This window comes from Anopheles coluzzii, chromosome 2, assembly GCF_943734685.1.
Source record: "Anopheles coluzzii chromosome 2, AcolN3, whole genome shotgun sequence".
Taxonomy (NCBI): domain Eukaryota; kingdom Metazoa; phylum Arthropoda; class Insecta; order Diptera; family Culicidae; genus Anopheles; species Anopheles coluzzii.
Genome location: NC_064670.1, coordinates 86,925,965 through 86,950,737, shown reverse-complemented (window position 1 = coordinate 86,950,737; position 24,773 = coordinate 86,925,965). Strand labels below are relative to the sequence as shown.

The 24,773-nt window shown below is 44.0% G+C and overlaps 2 protein-coding genes across 10 annotated transcripts; one reads left to right on the top strand and one right to left on the bottom strand.

Annotated features, from left to right (window-relative positions):
• The first annotated feature begins 83 nt into the window (after positions 1–83).
• Positions 84–4,439, top strand: LOC120951736 (mitochondrial thiamine pyrophosphate carrier-like). Its single transcript, XM_040370619.2, has 2 exons — positions 84–517; positions 595–4,439. Exon 2 carries the CDS (start codon positions 1,766–1,768, stop codon positions 2,687–2,689), a length of 924 nt encoding a protein of 307 aa, XP_040226553.1. The 5' UTR covers positions 84–517; positions 595–1,765; the 3' UTR covers positions 2,690–4,439.
• Positions 4,432–24,334, bottom strand: LOC120951735 (palmitoyltransferase app). 9 transcript variants are annotated; one of them, XM_040370611.2, is made up of 11 exons: positions 23,664–24,334; positions 22,340–22,828; positions 16,681–17,167; positions 16,262–16,607; positions 16,068–16,179; positions 15,829–15,983; positions 15,612–15,733; positions 15,379–15,508; positions 12,406–12,490; positions 10,350–11,820; positions 6,796–6,901 (listed from the first exon to the last, which is right to left on the bottom strand). In XM_040370611.2, exons 3-11 carry the CDS (start codon positions 16,836–16,838, stop codon positions 6,898–6,900), a joined length of 2,583 nt encoding a protein of 860 aa, XP_040226545.2. In that variant the 5' UTR covers positions 16,839–17,167; positions 22,340–22,828; positions 23,664–24,334; the 3' UTR covers positions 6,796–6,897. The 9 variants fall into 9 exon arrangements, with proteins under 9 accessions (XP_040226552.2, XP_040226545.2, XP_040226550.2 ...); XM_040370616.2 differs by having other exon boundaries at positions 22,340–22,648; XM_040370612.2 differs by having other exon boundaries at positions 22,340–22,632.
• Between the last annotated feature and the right edge of the window lie 439 nt (positions 24,335–24,773).

Sequence of the window (24,773 nt, the reverse complement as noted above, 5' to 3'; positions counted from 1 at the left end):
GTTCGAAACCCCATCGGCTGCACGTTAGTTTCGGAAGAAGGAGACACACATTCTCAAGGTAAGCAGTATGCGTGTGTGCCTATGGGAAGGGATATATGGGACGGCCGCGGTATTGTGTGCACGTTTACGTAAACACGTACGCCCTTCGCCTGCGAAAGAGAAGCCTTTCTTTTCCCCCGTTGCTGGTAGTGTTGTTTGTTTACATGGTGTAGTTTTTCGGCCTGCAGCACCGGCCTGGCGCTTATGTCACACCAGTGTGTTGTGTCGTCGTCGTCGTCGGGCTGTGAGAACGTGAACCACGCAATTGGGCTGACGGTGTGTGAAAATAGACTCGGCGTGCTATTTATAGCGAAGCACATGGTGTAGATTGTTTTTGGTACCGACGTAGGCGGCGTGTGCTGTTGCCGCTGCTGCTGTTGTTGTGGTTCGTTGTGTGTTTTGTAGCAATTGCGACCAATCAAACAGTCACGAGCAGTAATCCTACGCCATCGGAAGTGTGCGAGTGCGAACAGAAAAGGTTTCGATTTTTGTGAACAATTAATATCGATAGACCCACTTATCTCATCTTTTTATTTTGTTGTGTGCTTTTTTTAGGGTGCAAAGATGGCGCAGCCTTGAACGGCGGGTGTAGGTGACGAAAAGAGGGGGTGAACATATTACCGCACGCCGTTTACTGAAGGACATCTTCCCTTTACCCCCCCACAACGGCCCCACTAATGATGATGATGATGATGATGATGGTAGCCGTGTAAAGGCACTTTCTTAAGCGACATTGTAGACATTGTAGCGGCGAGCAAGTCGAGAAAGAGAAGGAGAATAGGACCAAAAAAAGCTCATCAAACCCTAAACACTCACTCAAATCGATGATATGCAGGAAAGTGGAGCCGCGTGGATGGGTGGCAGTGGCAGCCGAGCGACGATCGCGCACAACAGCCCGAGCGCACCCTTCAAACGGTGAGTCTCGATAAGCGTGAAGGCAAAACAAAGCGCAATACCGTCCACCAACACCACCAACGGTAATCCCGAACGAAAACGGAAACGACCCACACGTGAAGCGCGTAAATTCGGTCAACGCTCGTCCCGTGGAATGGAAGGGTCGGCGAGGTGGTCGCTACGGTTCCCTCTGATTTGTTGGCGTCCCTGCTACATACGAAAGTTCGGCGGCTCAGGTGACGCCGGCGACGGTGGCTCACAGTGATGACGCGGTCGATGGACAATAACACAGCAGTGGCAGTGTATCTAAATTCTAACCTCGCAAGCGAACTGCGACCACCGCGCACGGACTGTGACCGACAGAGCACACAACCGAGGCGAACGTGAAAAACAAGGTGCTCAGATGGTGATATAACAGCTTCGATTTTGGTGTGTGAAAATTCGGCCTTGGTGTTCCCGATCCAACCGCGTCCGGAATTTGGAGTGTGTACTTGTATGTGTGCGTGCATGTGCGAGTGTGTGTGTGTGTGTGCGTGTGTTTGATGGTGCTTAGATAGATTGTAGCGAGGAGGAAGGCCACAAGGTGCGTGTACGCAACAGTTGGACGTTTATTTGTGCGTTTGCAGGCGTGAAAGAGCAAAAAAAAAACAGTCCATAACGTCTAATCGGGTGTAGGCATCATTTTGAAATGTGTCCTTGGTGCGATTGAACTTTTGTTTTCGACAATTGAGTGCTGCCCCCTTCCCTCTGTGGCTTGTTGCTCCACTGTGACAAAAACGCAAACGAAAGCAGGCAAAAGAAGAAGCAGAGTGAAAGAGAGAGGCAAAACAGAATGGATCGCGAAAAGAACGACACCTCATCGAACTCGGGCATCGCAGGAGGCTTTGCCGGGTGCATCACGCGCTTCATCTGCCAGCCACTGGATGTGCTGAAGATCCGGTTCCAGCTGCAGGTGGAGCCGCTGAGCGAGCAGCACGTCACGTCCAAGTACCGCACGATCGTGCAGTCGACCCGCCTGGTGTACCGGGAGGAAGGGCTGCGGGCGTTCTGGAAGGGCCACAATCCGGCCCAGGTCCTGTCGATCATTTACGGCGTGGCGCAGTTCTCCTCGTACGAGCGGTTCAACCATCTGCTGCGCACGGTCGACACGTTCGAGCGGCACCAGAGCGGCCGGAACTTTGTGTGCGGTGCGCTGAGCGGCACGTTCGCAACCGTCATCACGCTGCCGCTGGACGTGGTGCGCACGCGGCTCATCTCGCAGGATCCGGGCCGAGGGTACCGCAGCTCGGTACAGGGCCTGAAGCTCATCTACCGGCACGAGGGCGTGCGCGGCCTGTACCGGGGGCTCGGCCCGAGCGTGCTGCAGATCGCGCCGCTCACCGGCGGCCAGTTCATGTTTTACAACATCTTCGGCAGCATGTTCCGGCAGTACTTCAACATTAGCGCGAGCGAGACGCTGCCGGCGATCGAGCTGTTCATCTGCGGCGGGATGGCCGGCCTCTGCACCAAGCTGCTGGTGTACCCGCTCGATCTCGCCAAGAAGCGGCTGCAGATACAGGGCTTCGCCAAGAGCCGCCAGACGTACGGGCGGCACTTTGTGTGTGATAACATGTTCAACTGTCTGTACAACATCGCCAAGCAGGAGGGCGCGATAGGGCTGTACAAGGGGCTGTATCCGGCGCTGCTGAAGGCGTGCTTCATGTCCGCGTTCTACTTCGCGATCTACGACGAGATGGTGCTCATCCTGAACCACTGATATTAGGCGTTCACCCGTGTGTGTGGACCTCACATCGCGGGCGGCTGCCGGTGTACTACTGTAGACGAGATTGTCACGACGTTGTCTTCATTTTCCAACCCACCACACTCCCCCCATCCATTCATCTGGAGGTCCGGCATGGAACTCCAATGGAACTTCCACCCCACGAGGACTTGTCTTCCAGTGTCTCTCAGCAAGTGCTTAAACGCGTTTAATGACAGCTCAAAAACGAGTCAGAAACGAGCTCCCGCGAAATGTAGAGAACGCTTTGCATGCATCGTGTGCGCGTACATCCGTATTTGTAGTGTTAGTACCCCCATCCCCACACCCAGTTGCAGCAGCTTTGCGCCTAGCGTCGGTTAGAGACAAATTGAAAAAAAAAAAGAAAGTTCCTTTCAACGACGGAGAGAAGACGGAAACAGAAAACAGTTTACCATGTTGGGTTTGCTATTGTATTCGAATAATGCAATATTATGCTTCATCACGACCATATTATACGGGATTACTTATAGCTTAGTTAGATGGTAAGAAAAAGGATTAGGTATCCGCGCGGATTTGCACATCATAAACGTAAATTGGCAAAACACGCAGCATGACAGAGGAAGAGGATTGGTATTTTTTGCGAAATTCACACGCGCCCACAATAATATGGCACTGGCACTGAACTCATGTACTTACACTTCTGTATTGTCAGACTATCGAGATTGTTTTTAGTTCCTAATGCGACAACGGTATTCGATGATGTGTGACATTTTTGTTCTGTTAGACATTAGACACTATCCTTAGTTGCGTTTAGCGCACTGTGGAGACGCAACCGAACTCAGGAAAGACGTTTACGTTACGGATTTAGATGTTTTAGTGCTGTTCTTGTGTAAGAGTAAACCGAGACACAACCACACATACTCACTCACACACAACGCCAACGATTGCTCAAGAGAACGCAGGCAGTGCGGCTCCGAATGCGCCATGCGATTGTTTAAATGCAATTTCTTGTTTTCCTTGGTTTTGCTTAACAATATTGTATTACGTTTCACTGCATAGAGTCAAGTCTAGGGTCATCCAATCGGGTAGTACACGTGAGTACACCATCATCATTAAGGAACCACTATTCTGTAATGTAGTTTAGCAGCGCAAAGTTATGCTTTCGGTGCGTGCTTGTTGCACGTGCGCGATCGCTTAATGCCTGAGAGTAAGATCGCTGAAATATGGAGGCACGAGATAGTAGATAAGTATTTAATAACGATTATACATAAGCTTCAGCGAAATGGCGAACCATAGGCGAAAGCGAAGTAATGCGAAAAACGTAAAGTGATGGCAGAAAAAATAGGCAGAATATGTAGAAGTGTATGTAGAAGTTATCAATGCAGTGACAAACAAGACTAATACAGGCTAAATACGAAAAAAACACCCCTCGTGGAGAGAGAGCGGTCCGAACGACAATAAAGAAGGGTGTAGAGGCAATGTGCGGTAAATAATGCAATTTTAAACTAATCCACAAACGGGGTGCAGACATTGCCCCTTTATCCAAACAGTGGAACCACTCTAACAGTCAATTTGGTTGCGTTTGCGTCTTGCGAGTTATGTAGTGATTACCATATGCTGCACAAACACTTCACCGTAGCTGCAAAATGTGTACATTAACGAAAAAAAGAGGAAAAACCTGCAAAAAATCGTAGAAATTATCGTCGCGAAAGCAGAAACATGAGTGAAGTGTATAATAATAAAATATGTTAGCGGTGAAGTAACGTTATTCTGTACAATTGTTTATTTACTTTACTTTACGATCAAACCGCATAAACCTCATCATCATCGTTGAACATACGCGGATCTTTCATTCAATCTGCATACAGTGCTCTCCCTCGCTTCCTCCCCTGATTCGATTCCCCCCTATCAGCCATCCTTTCTCTGTGTCGCAAGTAACAATTGTGGCATTGGCAACACAAATCGGTCAACAAACTTGTATATTACCCTCCCCGGTCAGTACGGAAATTGATCCCGTAGCGTCGTTTTGCAATCGAATTCTTCCACCATCGTCTCATTTACATATATTAACAGACAAGAAAAAAATATACATCCTATGTATTAGTGTCGTAAAGCAGTTAAACACGCCACGCTTCCTTTATTCTGCGATCGCAATCGCTGTCGTTGTCTTCTATCACTCTAGCAATCGGTTCAAATTCATCTCGCCCGGTGCCATCGAATCCTATCACCTTTTTGTTCGTTCGGTCTGTGTATCTCTCTGCCGGCCGGTTTTCCGTGTAATAATTGTAGCATAAGCGCGCAACCACACCACAACAACAAGGAGCAACATAAACTTTGCAAAAAAAGCACTAAAAAACGAAACCACGGGCTGGGAAAAAAGGTGTTAAGTGTCCAAACAACCACACAGTAAAGGAATAGTGCATAGAATTATTGTTTTTTTTTTCTTTTTGCACGTGTTACACTAATTGGATAGGTCTATCATTTGAATTTTCTCTATCATATTGTTCCTGCCGCGTCATGACTCATCTAGTACCCCGGGATGTGTTTGTGTGTATGTGTGTGTGTGTGTACACTGGCGAAGAGGGTTGTCTAGCTCTAATATGCACACTGGCGGAGGAAACGGTTTGGCGGGTTGAGGTTTCCCTGACGGTTGTTGTTTTTTTTTTTCTACACGGAATAGTCGTTTGGCGTATCCTACACACTCTTACCGCTATGTTTGTGTCGTTTCCTTGAGGCAACTATCTCGCCAATGCTGCTTCTATGTTCCTGTTCACTAGAAGACTGTCAAATTGTCGCCTGTAGCCCGTTAACACACGAACACGCATCTAGTACACATCGGAATGTATCTTTGGAACGGGTTTGTTCATGGAGCCCCCCTCCCCACCCCGACTCCTCCCCTCGCTCTTTACTACACGATGGCCGTCTTCACCAGGCAGGACTGGGAGTGGTTGCCGATCGAACCGTCCAAGCTGTCCAGATCGAGCGCTGTATCGATCATCGTCGATTCCTGCAGCAGCCGCATCCGGCTGGCACTCGGTGAAATAAACATCGGCGACTCGGTGTGACTGTTGTTGTTGTTGGTGGTGGTGGTGTTGTTGTGCATGGATGCGATGCCTCCATTGCTATCGATCACATTAGCCGAGGAGCAGACGGCCGCTGTCGTCCCACTCGAACCATTCGACGACGCCTGCTGTTGTATGATCACATTCGGGTCGAGCGTTTTGATGACGTTCTTCATCTCGATCGTGGTAATCATTGCTTGGGGTTGCTTTAGATGCTGTTGCTGTGCGGCCACCATCGGCCCACCAGCGGCTGAGGACGGTGCTGGTGGTGGGTGCAGTTTTGTCATCGTGTTGGCGGTGCTTTTGGTCGCCGTGGCGAAGGAGCTGGACAGCACCGGATCGTCCAGATCGAGATCGTTGCTAATGAACGTAGAGCTGAGCAGCTGTGATGGATCGTCTAATGCTAGCTGATGATGAGGATGATGATGATGTTGATGATGCTGCTGCTGCTGATGGTGTTTGCCGTTTCCGAGTGCAGGATGAATATGCTGCTGCTGCTGCTGCTGCTGGCTACCGCTGATCCCTCCCGTCCCCGTAGACACCCCGGTGGGCAGCTGTTCGGCAGCGGCCGGCCCGCACGGGCTAGTTACGTTCGAGTATACGTGCTGATAGCCACCGGGCCCGACGGTCGAGCTGGAAACGTCCACGACGCCCGACACATTGCTGCTGCCCACGCTGGCCCGCTTGGGCGACGCCAGCAAACCGACCGCCGATCCGGACGGCGAGATCTGAGCGGGCGGCACATTGCTGTACACATTTTCGTGACCGCTCACGCTGCACACCATCATCAGCTCGCTAACGTTGATAATCTCATCGGCACTCTGTATTATGTCGCACTCGCTCATCATCATGCTGGAATGATGATGATAGCTATTGTTGGGCTTTCCCGGCTGCCCTCCCCCGCTCGGACTGTTCGCTACACCGTTGCTCATCGAGTCGCGGAACAGGTTCGTGTAGCTGCCCGTCAGCTGATTGCTGGAGTCGTCCATCGATGGACCACCGCCAATGCCTCTCGTTTCCAGCTCCATGCCGTCCTCGTCGAGCAGAACGGTGGTGGTGGTGGTATCTTCTAAGCCACCGCCGGCACCACCCGATAAGATCGAAACATTCCCGGTCGTTGATAGGGGCGCCTCGTTTTCGACCAAATGCGCCACACTGTTGGATTTATCTGTAACAAGGAAAAAGAACGAACAATGATAAACAATGGCGCCCATAATACTCAACACATTGTTTAGCAATAGTTGCTAGTCAGTAAAGATAGCGAAATAATAATTACAAAGTAAATGGGTACCAATATGGGTTACTAAGCGGCAGGTTACAAACGAATTAAACGAACGAACGAGCGAACGAGCGAATAAAGGGAATAAAACACATGCAACCAATCAATACAGAGCAGGAAAACTCCAGTTCGAATTTCGTTGCATAATAAATGCAATGCAAATATGCTCTTTTTTTGCAAAGCCAATGCATCGAATTTGTGACTTACAAACAAGACAACCGTTTCGCAGGGGAAAGAGTTGCATAAAATTAACCAAAACTTAATCTAGCTGCGGAAAGGAAGCATTAACAAAATCTAACAACTTATCGCTACGTAACACTATGTAACAAAACACATTCAGTATACCAGCGGTTATGTTAGTAGATTTGTTTACAATTTACTGACGGGGTTTAGTTGCATTGTTAGTAGCACATTAGTAGTACATAGGTTAGGATGTTTAAATGAGTATAATGGTTCGTTTTGGTAATCAATGAAAACGATTTGTAATGTGAGTATTTGTTGTTGTTTTTATGTTTAATTTAAATTAAATATAATTTTCAGTCTTTTATCTTTCTTTTCGTCATGTGCTATAATACTGTAAAACTAATTTTCTTAGAATAATTAATGCAATAGTAGTGTACTTTTATCGTGAAACAAGAAAAAGTTTCTAGTTTTTAGAGAAAAAAAATCACAAATAAAAGTGAAAAAAGCTAAACACAAAACTAAACCGCCTGTAATGGGATTTGGCAACAAAATTATTGAAAAAAAGAAGAAAAAACTGAACAGGAGCAAAACAGGAATAGTGAACAAAATGTTTCTACATCCTATCGGAAAATACAAGATGGAAAAACAAGCGCCGAATTATTTCTCGTTAAGATAGGTACAAGTCAATACAGAGTACATTCTAGAGCTCAGCAGCGGATCAGCACAAAAATAAAAACGCAAATGGAAGCAATTGATGGACAAAAAGTAAACAAGATAAATGAAACAGAGTTGAAAATTTGATAACTTGGGATAGAAAAAAAAGGGGAGAAGAAGTAGTAGATTGCCAAAAATACTCAAAAGTAAGGGAGTACATTTGGTTGAGTGAATCGATTTGGCTTTAGAAAATACGTAACAACACTCACCGATACCCAACGCAACACACGCAAAACACTGGTACCGGCACGGCACGGTTAGTAGGTAAATATAGGCTCGGCGCAAAGTGAGAGAGCGAAAGTAAAGAAAAGTGTTTAGATTTGAATGGGGTTGTTCCAATTGTGACCCACAGCGAGAAAATGAATCCTCAACCAATTGCTAGTCGACAAGACGCATCGCATATTCCTCCGACACTGTACTGTATATGTTTCCTCTCTTTTTTTATAACTATCAAATATAAGTTTTACTACTTGTTTTGTCTTTTCTTACATATTTCTATTCAAAAAAGATAACTTTACTAAAGATGATACACTTCCTTCTTTCTAGTATTGATTGTATTATTTGGGGTTTTCCTGTCCTGTCCGGGATAACTGTCTTGATGCCATTTTCTTTTCCTTTGTAACATTTTAGTAAGATAACTGGCTAAATGTGAATCCTTTATATCTGGTTTGCCAAACTTGTTCTACGAAAACATGGCTTCTAACATTGAATTCAAATTATAATTCTTGTTCATCTTTTTATTGTTTCAATCGAAAGTAAAAATAAAATAGTTTCTGTAGTAAGAAAATATTAATACAAGCGGCACACATGTACCATGTGTTTGCATTTTGCACCAGAATGTAACATACAAATTGCGGTAAATTTTGCTGTAGAATAAGGCAATTCATAAATGTTTCAAAAAACGTAAAATCAACAACAACTGTGGCTAAAATGTGGCTGGAAGATCTCTTTAACAATGGTCAGGTTTTTTGGTTATATTCCTTTTGAAGGATTTTTCACACTATTTATTTAACTTGTGTATTTGCCCTACACAACTCTGCCACGCTTAAATGGCACATTAAACCTTTGGTTTTCGTATCACAACTATACAACAAGGGGATTTGCTTGTTTCTCTTTCAGAGCAAACGATGTAGTAAATCGTGTAGTGGAAACGGATAAATCAACGGATGTGATCTTCTGCAAATTTGGTTCCTGCTCAAAATAATGAAATACGATGCAAACGATAAGCACGAATCATAAACATTAACAACTTTGTTGAATGATCTTGTACGTACTACGATACACTTGACACAAATGGTGTTGATGTTCATGGAGTTTAGCTAACTAGCAAACGAAGCAATGCACTCAAAATCAAGCAGAAGTAACTAGGAATTACTCTCTCGGGAACATGTTTGCTACTTTTTGTTGTGTTAAAACCCACTTCGCTATTATGCCCAATATTAGTAAAATCTGCTGGTAACGCACAACAACTGGCTAACATTTTTCGAGCAGGAAATAAGAACTATTATTTAAGAAGCTGCTCAATAGCGCAGAATGCTGCTAGAATGTTCGAACGATTGGTACATTTTTAGGATTTTTGTAATTTTTTCTTCACATTTTCTAAATCTTTATGCCTATTTTGAATGCAGTTTAAATGTCTATGAGTTGATATAAAAAATGTATATTTGCTATAGTTTATATTATCTCAGGTGTAGAATTTGAATAATTGAAATGAGAAAAAACAACTCTCACCCCGTACGGTGCGTAGTATCAAGACAACATTTGCTACATCATCATTACTCTATGATTTACTTCATCTTGAAAGCTACTTCAACGTCCATTTGCAACCGATAATACAATATTTGCAATTCAAAAGATACGTTTAGCTAAATAACTATGGAGAGACTGTGTTTGTTCTTGGCATAAAACCATACTGCAATCACAACAACAAAAAACACCATTTGCACAGATCACAGAGCAAACCCAGAGGGCAACCAAGAATGTGCAATCCCAAAACCAAAACAAAAACCACGCTAAAGCGAAACAAAAAATACCCTTGAAAAACAAAACAATAATAAAAAATTTAAACCGCTGCAAGAAAGCTGCACAAAAAAGGGATAAAATCAAGAACCAGCAGTTTTGCTTCGAAGCACCGTGATATGCCATTACCGTGGTGCACATTCGCACTTTGCACCAGACGTGTGTGTAATTAGTGACCGGATCGAATAGTTCATAAGGAGCAGGGGGAGTGAGTAGTAGTAGTGACAATGAGGTGGCAGAGAGATGTGGAGTGAAGACTGTATTGTGAAATTATAAAAAATTACAAAACTAAAAATGTAGTATATGCTAGGTTTCGTTCGTAGCATCCTCGTGTATCGAGTTGAGATCGAAATTGTTAAACTGATACTCGAAAACGTTTGAGAAGCGCTGCTTATCGCTTCCGCCACGCCGCTGTACGTACGGACTGTTATTACCGGCACTGCTTCCCATTCCTCCTCCTACTCCTACTCCTCCTCCACCTCCTGCTACTGTTCCTTGGCCGCCCATTCCACCACCGCTGCCACCGGCACCAACACCACTTCCACCACCCTCACTACCATTCATCAGACCGTGGTGGTTGGTACAGTCGACGTACGGCGTGCTGCTGCCGCCCAGCGTGCTGGCCGTGCTGAGCATGCTGCTCCGATTGCTCGACGAAACGCACGTGTTTGCGCTCCAGAAGCTGGGACTAAACTGGCTAAACGAGAGGGCCGGGGAAACGGGATTGGTTCCTCCCGGTCCACCGCTACCGAATGCGGGCCCGGCCAGGGGCGACGGCAGCACCATCGGTGGCGTCGGCGAGGATGACGATTTCATTTGATAGGATGGCTTGCGGTAGAATTTCGCATATCCTCCTCCTCCTCCTCCGCCTGCTGCTTGCTGCTGGTGGTGTCTATGTCGATGGTATCCACCGCTTCCGTGCTGCTTACCCCCACCGCTACCCTTCGAGTGTAGCATCGGATCCAGCTCACTGCTGCAGCTGGGACTGCCGCACCGGATTGTCCGCGGGCTGTTGGGGCAGGTGTGTGGGGCAACGTTTTGGCGCTGCTGCTGCTGCTGCTGATCGGAGAGCGTAGTGATCGTATCGTAACTGGCAAGATAGGAGCCGGACCCCGAACCGGACGGGAGCAGATTGCTTCGGCACCGTCGATCCAGCGACGAGGTAGCGGAGGACGTCGAGTTGGACGATATGGTAGCGGTCGAGGCCGAGGCGGACGAGGAAGAGCCACCGGACGACGACGAAGACGAGGCCGACGAATTCTTCAGCATCAGCCCGTTGCTGTACGGTATCACGATGGGGGCGGCGCCAGGAGCTGCGGCCGGGTTGAAGTGATTGTTCAGACTGTTCGTGCTGTTTCCACCCGGACCCAGATTGCCCAAACAGTAGAGCCCTGCGCTGTAGGCGCCTGCACCATGAGCGAGCCCATTCGTTTGCTTGCCATCCTCCAGGGGGTGATGCTGATAGATCGGCAATTGCAGATCGTGCGAAGACTTGCGGATGCCGATCGCACGGTTACGATGGTACGGATAGCGCGGAAGCGTCATGTTGAGGCTCATTGTGTGCAGCGGATGCGCCGCCTTCTGCTGCTGCAGCAGATGCTGCTGCGAAACGCTGGTCCCTGCGCTGGGCGTTAAAGGATGCTGCGGTTGGTGCTGTGTGTTGTGAAGAAATTCGGACTGACTTTTCAGCAGCGGCATTGTTCCCGTGCCGCCACCTCCACGCAGAAGCACCGTGGAGGGCGAGATTCCTCCACCGAGCGACGATCCAAGCAGCTGGCTCTGGTCGCTGTAGCAGTACGCTCCACCACCGGCAGCACCGTTGGCTATGCTGACCCCGCTAGCACTATACTTGGACTGCGGTGCAAAGTACTTGAAGTTGGTCGGTATCGGAACTGGGGATTCCGACCGATGGTGGTGGTTCGAGGGCAGTAGCAGCGATTGAAGCGATACCGTCGCCGTACAGGGCGAATGATCGTATCCCAGCGGATCGACGGTCGGAGCCGCCCGTTCGAATGTCGCGTAATTGATTGCATTATTCAGGATGTTGGTAGGCGTGGATGGTGCCAGCAGTTGGTTTTGTTGTTGTTGTTGTTGGGGGTGGTGGTGGTGGGGGTGGCGATTGCGAAAGGACGCGTTGTTAGAGGAGGCGCGGTTGTTGGTATTGTTGTTGGGAGTGTTATGCGAGTGAGTGAGATTGAGAAGATTGCAATTCGCGGAATGGTGGTACAGTTGCGGTTGCGGTTGGTTTGGCGAAAGGTTCACGTAAGACAAGGATAAATTATTATATTGTGATGGAGATTGTGATGATAGTTGCAGATGGTTCAGTGGTGGAGGATGGTTGTTTAGGTTCGTTTTAGTCGCAGCACTAGCAGCATTAGCAGTGGCTGCCGTTGCATGGTTTGAGTTAGTTACATTCAGATGGTTTAGGTTAGTGATAGCACCGCTGCTAACTGAAGAAACTGGTGAGGTCGACTTACCGTTTTGTAAGTTATCGTAGCTACGCTGCCGGTACACGCCGGTTCCACCAACGCCTCCACCGTTCGATGCGTTTTGCAATTCATGCTAAAACAGGTGAACGAAAGAAACATTGAACGTTTGCATTAGGATTTTTTTCCAAAGTGAGCGACACAATAAATTAACTAAATCATAGATAACAATTGTCAAACAAGGGTTTAACAAAAGCTGGTAATATTTGTACAATTTTGAAGCTCTAATACAATTCATATCTCGGATGCCATACTGGTATGAGTGGTTCAAAACATTGACTAATAGGACACTATTGGATAGTCTGTGTCCGTGATTTGAGACCTTTCTGGCAAAGTAATAACTTTGTTAGTTAAACTAAATTGTCAAAGAGCGACAATATAATGTTATTATTTGATGAATTATTCCAAAATCCATCAGATATCATCATATGTTCGAGTGTTTATTACAGGCGTCCCCCGAGTTACGACTAGTGATGAGTCAAGTACCACTTTTCACTATGTGGTGCTGTGGTACCACGCAAAGTCTACTGTGCTGGGTGTGCGTGGTAGCACACTTAATGTGTGGTCGCACAGTAGCTGTGTTCCTGCACAGTTTTTGTGCACGCACACAGCTACTGTGCGACCGCACAGTTACTGTGTTATCGCACAGGGACTGTGTTATCGCACAATTAGTGTGCTTTGCACACTTTTTGTGCTCCGCACTGCTACCACACAGTTTGCACAGTTTGTGTGCTCCGCAGGACGACACGAGCGGCTTTCAGATTTTGAATGTCTGATTAAAGTCATTTAAGTTTCATTTTGATGAAACTTATTCGATTTAATCTTACTTTACAAATAAATGATGATTTTAGTATACATATTAACATATTAACACTTTAGATTGCAAAAATAACAATGAAAACCTCGATTTATTCACTTGCACAGTTTGTGTGCTCCGCACAGTTTGTGTGCTCCGCACAGTTTGTGTGCTCCGCACAGTTTGTGTGTGCTCCGCACAGTTTGTGTGCTCCGCACAGTTTGTGTGCTCCGCACAGTTTGTGTGCTCCGCACAGTTATTGTGTGCTCCGCACAGTTATTGTGTGCTCCGCACAGTTTGTGTACAATCCGCACAGTTGCATACAATAACTGTGCGGAGCACACAATAACTGTGCGGAGCACACAAACTGTGCGGAGCACACAAACTGTGCGGAGCACACAAACTGTGCGGAGCACATAAACTGTGCGGAGCACAAAAATCGTGCGGAACACAAAAAATGTGCGAAGTGTGGCACCACAATTTTATAAAATATGCAATTGTGCTCGCACATTTTACTGTGCTGTGTGTGCGTGGTGGCACAGTGTTACTTGACTCATCACTAGTTACGACCCCCTCGAGTTACGACGATTCGCAGATACGACGATTTTGATTTTGACAGTTAAAAGTTGTCATTGACAAGAAATTGATGTACAGTCATTATCCGATATACGCTATCGTACGGGACCGAGTGCAATAGCGTATCTCGAGTTTTCGCGTATAGTGGATTCCTATGGAAAAATGGTTTACACTACCGGTTCGAGGGTTGAAATATATCGCCACAGAGTTTTGCATTAAAGTGTTTTGTTATAAAACATGTATCTTTTGCACAAATTTGATGCAAAATGCATTAAGAACATTAAGGAAATTCGAAAAGAGCATTAAATATTTCAAAAAATAAAAATATTTGCAAAAAACACATGGAGCTGTCAAATTTAGATGAATCGCGTACTGCGAATTCGCGTATATCGAGTATCGCGTACTGCGGATAATTGCTGTATTTTTTGAAATTCTGGGCTAATAACCGTTATACACACATTTCCAAAGATTCCACAACTACTCTATCTTGAATATCTATATTGTGTGCGTCTTTTAAAATATAATTATTACATTATCGAACATTCTTTTAAATAAAATACACGATATCATAGATTCCAACTCTTCAACTTCGGTTATAAACTTTATATTCATAGATATTCGACATACGACTTTTTCGACTTACGCCTTGCTTTGGGACATTTTTTCGGTCCCAAATACAGTCGTATCTCGGGGGACACCTGTATATTGTTTGATTGTTTACTATACAGGGTTTTCTATGAGTTGGGACACTTCCTTGACACTTTATTATGGGAAGTTATCTCCATATGATGGTATTTGGACTCTATTGCAAATAGAGCCTTTTTGGACAGGTTGCTTGGAAATTCCTACTGGTTTTGTCCAATAAGGGTGCTATAGAGTTCAATTCCCATTACATTACAGGGTTTGCAAGGCAGTTTCAAGTGTAAACGATGTTATTCACCGCGCGCAAAATGTTATTCCACGTCGATCTGATATTTCATTTCCATCAAAATAATTTTCATTCGCCATAATTTAATTTCGCCAACATGATTTTTTACACTTCAACGGGCTACTGCTATCGTTTTTTCATCGGGGTTTTGAAGACGCGTGTCAACAAAATTTGTACAATAACTAGTTAATTTGGCCCGGTTACAGGGTTACGCAAGATACAGGGTTTTCTAAGTCAGTTTCGACTGTAAACATTGTTCTTCACCGCATCCAAGATGATTTTCAACAACTATCAAATGGTTTATTTGTTTCAACATGGAATTTCAGTTTCAACACATGATTTTCAACACATAACAAAGAACTGTCAAACTCAATCCAGATTGAGTCGTGTTGAAAATCATGCTGTAGAAATTAAAAATTATTGTGATGGAAACGAAATGTCAGATCGATGTGGTACAACATTTTGCATGCGGTGAATAACAATGTAAATATCGAAACATCGATTCGAAACTGACTTGGAAAACCCTGTAAGGTCATTTCACCTAAGAAAGAGTCAATGAAGTGTCTCTTGTCCTACAGCTGTGAGAACTCCTGGAAAACTCTGTAATACATATGTCCATCTGAACTACAAACAGTTCTCTAAAATATCGAATAATCTTGCTTACCTCCATACTGTAATGCTTATTGAGCGTATCCATTCCCGGTTGCATCACAACCAACGGTGGAACAGTGGCACTGTTGTATTTCTCTGTCGCCTGCATTTGCGTCCGATACTCGTCCGTAACGACACCGCGCCTAAAAAAACCCATCAGAAACAATGAACAAAAACATTCCGCATCCCCTCAACCTGACAACGGTGACAACGGACGCCCGAATGATGATGTGCTGTGTGTCTTACCGATCAATTAGCGACGGTGTTATTGGGCCGCACAGAATGTGGAAACAGTTTAGGCAAATGTTTCCCTGCGAGTACGGGTTTATTGCCTGCTGGCCACCCTTCGAGCTGAATGAACCTTTTATCTGTAATGGGGATGGCGTTGTAAGGGAATGATATTTGCATTACAAAGTGGGAAGTGTGCGGGGGATGCGTCGGCATTTGTTTCCAAGATACCTACATCTTCATTCGTTGTTTGATCACTTGTAGTAAGATACGTGTGAAATCCAGCCAACCCGATAACGGACCACACAGAACAGAAACAAATTATCGCTATTATCACACTGGAAGGAGTCCGCTTGACGACGTCAATGAACTGGTTGTCTTCCTTTAATACTGTAATCGGGTAATAGGGAATAGGGAAAACATCATAAGTGTCGATCGACAACCATCACGACATAACGAAGGTGGCATACGTACACATTACTATGTGAGTCGTTGTGCACGAGAATATGAATACTGCTAGGAACGCCAACGAGACAATAAACATGTAGAAGAACCGATAGTTTCGCTTGCCAACGCAATTGCCCACCTGCAAATACAGGAAAAATGCGGGTTCGTGTAAGGTTCGTTTGTAAAACTCCACCAACCACTGTTGGCACAGAGATACGCACCCACGGACAGTGATGATCGAACCGATCAACGCAATTATCACATAAGCTGCAGTGGGAGGCCCGCGGTGGACGAAAGATTTTGCACGTAAAGCAATACTTGAGCTTCACCGTTTGACCCTTCACGAACACCTCCTTCGTGCGGGGCGGCGGCCGATAGGTGGGGCTGTTGAGCGAGTTCGGCACCTCGATCTGCTTCTCGATATAGGCCGCCTCGTCCTGCGATGCCCGCGGAATAATGCCCGGATCGCTGAAGGCTGTGCGGAAGAGGGAGCTTAGCGTGAAAACGAAGAGGATCCCGCCGATGATCGGGATGGCGGGCGTGATGCGTTGTGCCAAAAATGGACAGCTGCAATGAGAAGCGATCGAAAGAGGCTGTTATGCAAAGGTAAACGATACTCACTGGCGAGAAGGCTACTTACTCGAACACGAAAAACAGTCCACTGGTAGCGGTAATCAGTATGACCGTGAAGTAAAAGACACCCGAGTTTGGTGCCGTCATCAGATATCCGTCGCAGAAGAACTTGTTCCGGCCGGCAAATATTTCCCATTTTTTCGTCACCTTCTGACTCGGTGCCATTTTCAATTATCCTGCCTGTTGGTTCACTGCTACTGCGCGCTACTGTACGGTTAGGAGTGCTAGCACAGCACAGCAAAATAGTTAAGCCAAACCCACTTTCCGGATCTATTACATCATTTTAATAATTCATATTACAAGCTGCTTGGGTGGGGAGTGATGACCTGTACACCCGGTTCGATCTGCTATTCCGGTACAGTCTTTTGTCCACGGGCCAGATTCGGAAGCGCCGGTTACTGTTTACAAACCTGATAGTGTACAAATTGTAGCAGCAGCTCCGTTTCATCTGATGTTCTTCGACTGTCCCGACGAGGAAGGGCAGGTTTACATTTCTGTTTGAGAAAATGAGAAAAGGAAAAGAGAAGAAAAGGAATGAGTTCGACCGGCCCGCTTAGTAGTCTGCAAGCTGGAACAGATGGCTCCGTGTGCTGCTTGGTCATTTCATTAGCTAATATTTAAACACGGCAGCAATGAAATCAATCAACATCGGGTCGTTAGATTCAATATTTGTTTTACTGTTTAGTGCTGTCTCATACATTTCTGAAGCGTGCCCATTTTAATTCGAACGATTAATTCATGCATGCAGAAATCATGTACAGACGCATGGTTGAACTGTTTATATATTAAAAAACTAAAAAAAAGTTGGTGTATGGTTTGATACAACCATGAGTTTTTAACAAGAAATGCAATAAACTGTGCGCTAATGGCTCATCCAATAACTAACGTCTTCCCTAACGCAATACAAAATTAAATAAACGTATTGCAAAACAGTACACATACATAGTACGGATGCTTACTCAACGCTGTCCAGATGGCTTACATATATATATATGCATATAAATAAACAGAAGAAAATCGCTGTCCAGTCGTCTAATGCTATGTTTGGTTTCGGGACGAATGCGGCCAAATGCAGAATGCGAGCAAACCTAATTAACGGGCCACACATAATAAGCTAATTAAAGGATCGGTTTCGGTCACACACACGCACACACACATACACACGCGCGACTGTCTTTAGGTTTTGTTTTTTACTGTCCATTTTTCCGACTTCTTTTGCTATCCGGTCTCAAGCCGGTTAGGTGTGCTAGAAAGTTATGAGTCCTTTAATTTGAACGTTGTAGCATATTTTAGTAATCTTATGAACTGATGATATGTCTCTTATTTTTCTTTTTGTTTCTTTGATCGACCTATGTCGCGTTCATGCCGATCTGTATACGCTATCTATACTTATTGGTGCCACGCAAAATGAATAGTCAGTGCTCAAGGGGCTAAAGTTTCTAATAATTGTCGATAAATTATGTAATAATTGAAATTGTTTTATGTTACCCTATGATTCTTAGACATTCTTTCTTAGTTTCAAAATCGGTGCATTAAAATATTGCACCTCACCCTCAAACTAAGTTAAGTTTTTCATACAAAATGACCATAACACAGCCTGGTCAACAAACGTAAAATAATGAAAATACATAATACAGGGTTTTCCAAATCACTTTCGAATGTCAACATTGTTTTTCAACGCGTGTAAGATGTTAATTTACTTCAATCTGACATTTCATTTCCATCATCATAATGTTTAATTTTTCAGCACGATTTTCAACCCGTCTCAAGCTGGATTGAGTTTTAAAGTTATTTGTGATGTGTTGAAAATTGTGTATAAAAACTGAAATTTTATTATGAAACAAATGCACCATTTGACAGCTGTTGAAAAACATCTTGGTGACGATGAATAATTATGTACACATTCGAAAGTGACTTGGCAAACCCTGTATGATGAAAATGAAATATCAGAATGTGGAGTAACTTCTTACACGCGGTGAAAAACAATGTTTACATTTGAAAGCCAGCAAAACTAAAAAAAGATGATTGAAAACGTACTATTACCTGTCAAAACCGATGCATTTCCAGGTAGAAGTTTAAACCACCTGAGATAACATTGATCACCACATCAATTATTATAATATTGTGTATGTATTTGTCCCTCTGGCCAACTTACTATAGCTTTAAAACTGTACTAGCAGTCAAATTGAAACAACACGCAAGTGACCGACCACCCCCTAATACTATATTGTTACTCAGGGGGCAAACTGGTTGGGATGAGGATCGAACTCCATTCGGCTTTTATAGGAGCCGGCGCGTATACTACTACACTACGAAGCCGACATACTAAGGCTACTTTTAACCTGTTCCTCATACACCCAGTCTTTTAGTTTGAAAAAACACACACACATAAAACAACTGTACTTAGATATTTTAATAAAGTCTTGCCAATAGTCAAAGATAATCAGCCGTAGCGGCGAACTCGTTCGTTCCTGGGAACGTTCGCCGCGACGCTCATTTTCACTCATTTCATAGCCCTCTAGATCAAAAATTAGAAAACCGTATAGATTTTGTACTGGCCAACCTAGTGGTACAACCCTGTCCACTCATGAGCGACGAATGTTTCTCGTCGAACGAGTTCGCCGGTACGGCTGAATGGCTGGTATTATTGAATCCGTTCGTAGCGGGAACGTACGGCGCTCACATGATATTCTAGGGATGGCAACACATTTTTTTGTACCCGGTCCTACAACGCCGCGTTGAATAACTGTAGCAACCATCTAGTACGTTAGGAAAATTAGTGTCGGGACGTACGCCGCCGCTACGAACGGATTCAATAATCAGCCGTACCGGCGAACTCGTTCGACGAGAAACATTCGTCGCTCGTGAGTGGACAGGGTTGTACCACTAGGTTGGCCAGTACAAATTCTATACGGTTTTTTTAATTTTTGATCTAGAGGGCTATGAAATGAGTGAAAATGAGCGTCGCGGCGAACGTTCCGAGGAACGAACGAGTTCGCCGGTATGGCTGAATACCAGCCAATATAAAAAGGTAAAAAAAAACAAATAGCATCGGGGATACTATTAAAAAAGTATACTTGTATACTTGTATACTTTGTGAACCAAAAAAGAAGCCGTACAACTCTATTATTACCTATTACATAAATTACGGAGAAAAGCCCTTAAACATTATTCTCCATAAAACCACCACCAAATGTGAGGGTTGGTCAGCACTGCAAAGCGACATGCTTCTTTTTCAGCAGAAACAACGGCCAGTTCTCGCCCGAAGAGGCGACGTGTCAATATGTGCCAAATTTAACGCATCAACAATAGACTAAGTATGACATGGTCAAAACTAGAAAATACGGCTGAATACTATGGAGGATGTTATGCTTCCAACACACACATAGCGCCGTACCATACAAGCATAAACCATTGTGAAAAACTTGGCAGCTGCCCCTGAGCAAAGAACGTGATTATTTTCGACACCTTTCGCTAATTACACTCGGTTTTGCCATTGGTTCGAATATCGGGCCAGAGGAACGATTCCCGTTCCTTGTGCTTATTATAGCTGGTGGAGAGTTCTTTCAACAGCTTCATTTTACGAAAATTATAATACAATCATGTTAAAACAAAAATTCCAAATAATCAACACATAACTTCTTCACCGCTAGGGTGAAATTATTGTTTAATCAAAGAAAGTGCATTATGTGCAATTTGCAACTGATCATGTTCTGACAATAATGAGATCGATAGCGCCTCAAACCCCTAGCAAGGGTCGGGAAAGATAAAAACAATGCTCATTTCAGATATCACAAACCATCATTACTCATCAGTTTCGTGTAGAAAAAAAAAAACTACACAAACAGGCAAACGTTGTGATAAACGCGATAATGCCAAAATCAACAAACAAACTGGGCACGGTAATTTATAAATTACTTCGCCCTGCAATGTCACTGCAAAACGTTTAACAGTATCGTACGCGGGAAATGGCACCGGAGATAAGATTATTTATTTGGTCTGACTATCAATACCGATAAGTGTATGTGTTTACTATTGGCACAGGAATCCTGCGTTTACGATAAAACGTACCATACGTGACTAACGAGTAAATGTTCGCGTATTACAGAGTATGAGCCTTATTGAATTACAGTACTACATATTTTTGAATGAACACCTCTCGCTGAACAGCAACAAAAACGAACGTACTAGTAGTTAACTGATTATCAGTTTCATGTAAAACGGCACGTCCCTCTATGGATTGCGGCTGCGGAACTTTCGGCTGCGGAAGAAACCAAAGCAAATAATGTTGCCCTAGTTCACGCCAATATAAGCTCAAGGATCCCACACAAGAACCGGGTCACACGGTTTTCCTCCTTTGGTGTTAACTGCACACTGCTGGCAACCTAGTTCGCCAACTAGATAGAATTCTTTCACCTATAGCAACATACACAAGAATGTATGTCATTCAGTGCTTTTACCGATAAATAGCTTTTACAACCACGATTAGTTGGACGGCAGTAAAAGTTTCTAATTTTACGATTTGAATTTGATTTGTTATAAATTTCGTTATTTCGTTTTTAGGGATTTACCGCCATAACTAAAAGAGCTTAGAAAATGTTTGCTTTCCACAATCGAAAGAGTGCTCACATTTAGAGTGATAACATTGAAGGATAATCGTTTAATTTCGATCGCAAAAAAGGCATGACAAGGTCGTGGCGCTGCTTCGTACAATCGATAGCGCTCAACATTGCTGTTGATTACAGACACTAGAAATAACTGTGTGAAACGGATCGAATGGTTTCAGAAAGAGTTTAAACGAAGTTATACCTTTGAGCAATAGGTATTGAAGTTGTAAAACTCGAAACTAAATAAATTAGTTAATTTTGTGTACAATTCTATGAAACAATCATAAGAATAGTATGTTCGCTTCAAAACCGAATGCAGAGGTTTCCAAGAGTTTTCATAGCTGTGGGTCACTTTATTGACTCTTTCTTAGGTGAAATGAACCTAATGTAACGGGAATTGGACTTTATAGCACGCTTATTGGACAAATGCAATAGGAATTTCCAAGCAGCCCTGTTCAAAAAGGGTCCCAGAGTCCAATTTCCAACATATGAAGATCACTTCCTATAAGAAATAATCAAGCAAGTGTCCCAAGCCCAAACCTATGAGAACCCTTGGAATACTGCTCGAAGTTTACGAAAGGGATTATATTCCATGCTTAATTTGGTCGATTTTTAGAATGTGTGTAAGTTAGTCGTCCTGATAATAAATTACTAATTGACCTGACCTGATTGTAACGACAACTTGACTGAGAAAAATATAGAAAACAAAGTTACACACCTTCCCAGTTCTCTATAGCTTCGCCTTACAATAACAGAAAACTTCAAATTTGCTACAAATAGTCATTTTGGCACGCATATCGTTAACAAATCAACGTATGTACTGTTTTGGGGAAATAGTAAACATAATACTTTACAACAAAAACAAAATTAGCCATCAATTCAACAGTAAGATACTTTTAAAATTCCTTAAACTCTGTAGTACATAATTAAACAACACCCAAATTTTAGCAAAAATCTTTAAAAAATGTCCAACACAAACATATTTGCAAACCGATTAGACATTAAACGGACCATCCCTTAGTACTTATGTGTCTCAGTACATTGAATCTCTTTACTTACCAGTCGGTCAGTCAGAATTATGCTCGAAAAACAAAACAAAAAACGGCGTATCGCACAGCTGCAGTGTACAGGTTGAAGGCGTAGAACAAAAAGCAAAACTCGGACACAAGAACACATAAAACAACACACATAAACACGCGCACACACACAAGCGGTTAGATTTTTTCGACTATTTGTTCCACTACACAAGTGCCGCAGCATGTGCTCTTTAAGGACAACATCCGACGCGGCCTACTGCGCGAACCGTCTGCACCAGAAGAATCTGCCGGATGCTGCTTGTTCAATCAGGCGTACTGCAAATACACAATTCTATTTATCCATCGTCATCACTCATTGTCATCATCATCATCGCGGGCACTGCTGCTGCTGCTTCAGCCGAACAATTCGGGCAAACCGGATACGACCTGCTTAAATTTCGGCTTCTTTCATGTTTTATTTTTTTCGATTACTTGTTTCTCTGTGTCTTTTCGGAACAAGCTGTCAGGTTCCCTATTATGCACAACACGAAAAAGAAAGTAAGGTGCTTCACAACTGGCAAACATCAACTCCGTGGTTAGAGAAGCATTAGCTAGAGACGAATATTATGACGAAACCATCCAATACCGACCGACCCAAAGAGGGGTCGGTCGTCGATGCGATAGGAGCAGCGAACAACAATTGCCCAAGTCTCGACACGCGTATTGACCTTCGGTAACATGATTTTGCACCTTCTCTTTTGTTTTCTACCCATACACCCGCCCACTACTGGTTTCCCCGCCACTAGAACGAGCGACTGTACCACAAGTTAATGGACCACCCGACTACAAACCACTTCCAACGCGATAGCGACGTGCAAAAGACCGCTTTCGTACGCAAATGGCACAACACAACACTACACACGCCACGATGCTGACTCACATGGCTCACATAATATTCACGGACGCACGAAAAAAGCTCAACGGCGTCGCGATTTGCACTGCAGAATGCAGGTTTGCTTGGATTCGGAATATTTGGACACGGTGTGGTGTGCGATGGTCATCACGGGCTTACCTTCCTCACTCCTTCACCGTGGCGGAACAGGGGCCACTGTATGGACGCGTTCAAGCTTCAATATTGTGCACAATGTTTTTCATTGGCCTCGTGCACCACCACCACCACCACCAACAACTACCACAAGGGGAAAGTGGCAACATATCGATATGGGATTACGGTGGAACTTCACGTGTTTGTTGCTCTTGTTGCTGCTGCTGGTGTTGTTCCTCTCCGTTTCCATTCGATTTGCTGCCACAGACTAGAGTGTGCAAACGGGTCAGGAAAGACAAAAGGCTGCTCTAAACGCACTAACCATCTAATCGCTGAAAAGAACACACTTGTTTTTTCCACACGCACAGACACGCACTACGGCCAGATCGCACTTCCCCGCACCACTGGGCCAACACCGGAGCGGTTTTCCATCGAATGGCGAGCGTTTTGGAAAGCAAAATTCGTCTTCAATTTTTACCAAATTCTGCTGCAGCTTTCGGGGCAGCCGCGATCACCATACATGGAAGGTGATGATGACAGAACCAATCCTGTTATGTTGCGTACCAGTTCCGACCGACTGACGCTGCGCGTACGAGCGAAAGAGAAAAACAGTGGAGCACAGTCCGACACCCAAGATGTATAGAGTGAATGTTCAGGGGGGTTAGCTCATTCAGTGCCATTTGACGGCAGAAGCTTTGACGTTTTGCGGCAGTGTCAAAAATGTGTGGCGGAATGTTTGCGAAATTGCCTAGATTTTATTTAAAAAAAAAAATCGCTGCATTCAACATTCCAGTCATCAACTAAAAGTTTTGCAGCATTCAAATAGAACTAAAAATTACCTCTATTAGAACCAAATTATTATCGTGTATCCGAATCCGGATTGTTCCGAAACAAACAGGAATATATGATTCAAAGAAGACACACAGATAAATAATATGTTTTTTCCTTCTCGTTCCTTTCTTTGTGATATTAAGTAAATAAGTAAATTTTGAGTAGTAATTTTTCTTAAGAAATAAAAGTAAAAAATAATAAAAACACGAAATAAAACAACAGTTAAATATATGTTTGCTTGTTTAAATTATTTTGAGTGTAAAAAGAAAGAAATATGGTTGTATTAATGCTTTACGGTTTGGAAGCTATTCAATATTGCTATCAAATGCACCATTAGAACTGATAAGATAATGAACCGCACTCGCTAGTGATATCTCCTCTCAAGATACTGCTAGGGACTAAAATCACATTGGTCTGTTTTTTTACTTACCTGTGATTGAAATAAGGTTGAATTTGCTACTCACTTGCAAGAATTGTTCTATGTTGGAACCTAAGTAACACCTCGTTCTCCGTTCTGAAGAAAATTCTTTTTTTTTTATTTCAAAGTAGTAGTTGAAGATCTTACCGCAGCTTTGTTATTTAATTAATTTTAATTGGTTAT

Bases quoted from the DNA above. Each gene is read 5' to 3' on its own strand.
- LOC120951736 (XM_040370619.2), top strand. From the start codon at position 1,766: ATGGATCGCGAAAAGAACGACACCTCATCGAACTCGGGCATCGCAGGA.
- LOC120951735 (XM_040370611.2), bottom strand. From the start codon at position 16,838: ATGGCACCGAGTCAGAAGGTGACGAAAAAATGGGAAATATTTGCCGGC. The intron at 16,608-16,680 runs GTAAGTAGCCTT...TTCTCATTGCAG, and splicing joins GGACTGTTTTTCGTGTTCGA to CTGTCCATTTTTGGCACAAC. The intron at 15,734-15,828 runs GTAGGTATCTTG...TCCCCATTACAG, and splicing joins ATCAAACAACGAATGAAGAT to ATAAAAGGTTCATTCAGCTC.